The sequence below is a fragment of the Amphimedon queenslandica genome, unplaced genomic scaffold (genome assembly GCF_000090795.2).
Source record: "Amphimedon queenslandica unplaced genomic scaffold, v1.1 AMPQUscaffold_13504, whole genome shotgun sequence".
Lineage (NCBI taxonomy): Eukaryota > Metazoa > Porifera > Demospongiae > Haplosclerida > Niphatidae > Amphimedon > Amphimedon queenslandica.
This window is the reverse complement of record NW_003546260.1, coordinates 18,921-21,237: the sequence shown is the minus strand read 5'-3', so window position 1 is coordinate 21,237 and position 2,317 is coordinate 18,921. Positions and strand designations below refer to the sequence as shown.

Sequence of the window (2,317 nt, the reverse complement as noted above, 5' to 3'; positions counted from 1 at the left end):
TAAACCATATACCAGATGAAGTTGATCCTAGTATGACATAAATCAATACAAAATGCTTTTTAGTAGACGATCAACTTAAGACTTACTTCAATTGGCAGTAAAACACCACCTTCATAATTAGTTTTAACCTCCTATATCCTTCCAATTCACTTCATAATTTCTCCTATTTGAAGACATCTATTGAACAAAATGACATTACTAGTACACAAATACATTCTTAAACATTATGTCTGAATCACGAAATATCCATCATATACACTTGATTGGCCTAAAATGTGCCCACCGTGGGGTACACATAACAAACATTAAAAAGCTAATAACTTTAAAACCCTTCCTTATTTAATCAAAATGCCAAGTTTAGTACATGCAGACTCGTACAGATCACATCTTTTCAAAAATTCAAAGTAATTCTATGGCTAGTTTTAAAGAAAATGTGCCCACAAGGTGTTAAAAGACATAAATTTATATCTTTGTGAGTATTGTTGGAGATGATAGCACGCAATTCATATGTACTTAGTTTTTTAATACAATACCAGTTACCTAGGAAACACAGTGAAGCAACAATTGGATCCAAATCTGTCCGAGATAAAACACTAACTGACGATAACTACCAACTCCTAGCCGCCATGTCCCGAAAAGAGCCTTTGACTAACAGGAAGTGACGTTTCAGGAGTTTTTAATATTGGCTTCCTGTGATGTTTCCAATCCATGTAGGCTTACGTATAATATCTATGCAGCAACTAAGCTGTCATCCAAAATCTTCTCTAGCAGGAAGGAAGGTCATACAACATAGCAATAGAGTCACTCGTGAGCTAAGCCCCTTTAAATTTTTTTACATTGTTTTAGTAATTATAATTATGAGTGGGGCGAGCTTAAGCGCTTAGTCAGATCATAGATATACAAACACAATGTTTGTATATCTATGGTCAGATCTCGCGCGACCATTATTTGGCGGATTGGGTTGGCGGCGAGACTTGGCGAGCCCAATAATTGAACCATAGATAATCTTCTAGAAAGTCCCGAAATATTTTCTCCGTGTCTATCTCCTTATCAGCTAGGATGGAATACTTCAGCAACAATGAGTCTTCATCTAGTAATGCTACTTGCTCCTATGATACCAATCTCTATGTGCAAATCACTGGATCTATACTCTTTGTCATAGTGTGGCCATTTGTTGTTCTTGATATGAAATGGTTTCCTCTTGGAAGGCCTGCTGCTGCATTAGTTGGAGCTGCCTTTATGGTATTGTTTCAAATTGTTTCTCAAAGTGATGTGTATGCAATTCAAGGGCATCAAGATAATTTGCAGACAGTGTTTCTCCTGGTTGGGATGATGATGCTGTCTCATTACTATGATCGTGAAGGTATTCTGAGAGTAGTTATGCTCAAAATATTTGGTAAGAACAAGCCATTTCGATCAATACTCTGGAAAGTTTGCTTGATGTCTGCCATCCTCTCTGCATTCATTACAAATGACGCTGCCTGTCTTGTTGTTACACCTCTCATTCTCAGGGAATTCATCAAGCAAAAACGTGACCGTTGGGAGCTGCTACCATTGTGTCTTGGTATAGCAACATCAGCCAACATTGGGAGCGCTGCTACAATATTTGGCAATCCACAGAATGCTTTCATAGCTTCAACAGCTAGGGTATCTTTGCTTGAATTTTTTATAGCAGAGCTGCCAGCAGCTATACTCGGTTTGATAATCAATGTCGTGCTAATATACTTGTTTATGCTAATTCGTATGAAAATGAGAAAAGAAGAAGAGAATCATCTAAATTCTGAGGCTCAAAGTTCTAGGATTGCAGCACGCTCACGAAATACTTCTATTGCCAGTGAAAGAGAAGCTACAGTACAAAGTTATGAAGACCCTCAAGTTAGGAATGAATCATTAACTCTCTCTATCTCAGGGGAACATGAAGCAACAGCAATGAGCTATGATCAAAGTGGGAATGGAGCTACACGTTTCAAAACAAATGCTATTAATCACAGTAATAGTATGCTTGTACAACTGCAGCAATCTTCTGGTGAAACATTACCAGAGGATGTTCAAGTTAATGATTCAGTAAACAATGATGATGAGGACAAAGCACCAGCTGAAAAAACAAGGTTCCAAATCATTCGTCGCAAAATATTTCTGGTTTGGCTCGTGTTCGTTACACTTCTAATGGTTGTGTTACTTGCTATACCTAATCAAATTGCCGACTTCAATCTTGGTTGCATTCCTTTGGCTGCCAGCATTTTTACAATGCTGATGGACACAATTCTCAATCGTAAGTACGCATATGATGTAATGGTCAAAATTGATTGGACAGTCA

At 37.7% G+C, this 2,317-nt stretch overlaps 1 protein-coding gene across 1 annotated transcript in view; it reads left to right on the top strand.

Moving 5' to 3' along the window:
- Positions 1–1,059: 1,059 nt before the first annotated feature.
- The window catches only part of LOC109593795 (putative transporter arsB), a 5,452-nt gene continuing 4,194 nt past the window's right edge, over positions 1,060–2,317 (top strand). The window contains exon 1 of the mRNA XM_020008890.1: positions 1,060–2,272. Coding sequence (XP_019864449.1) covers positions 1,060–2,272 — 1,213 coding nt within the window. The remainder of the gene's footprint in view (positions 2,273–2,317) is intronic.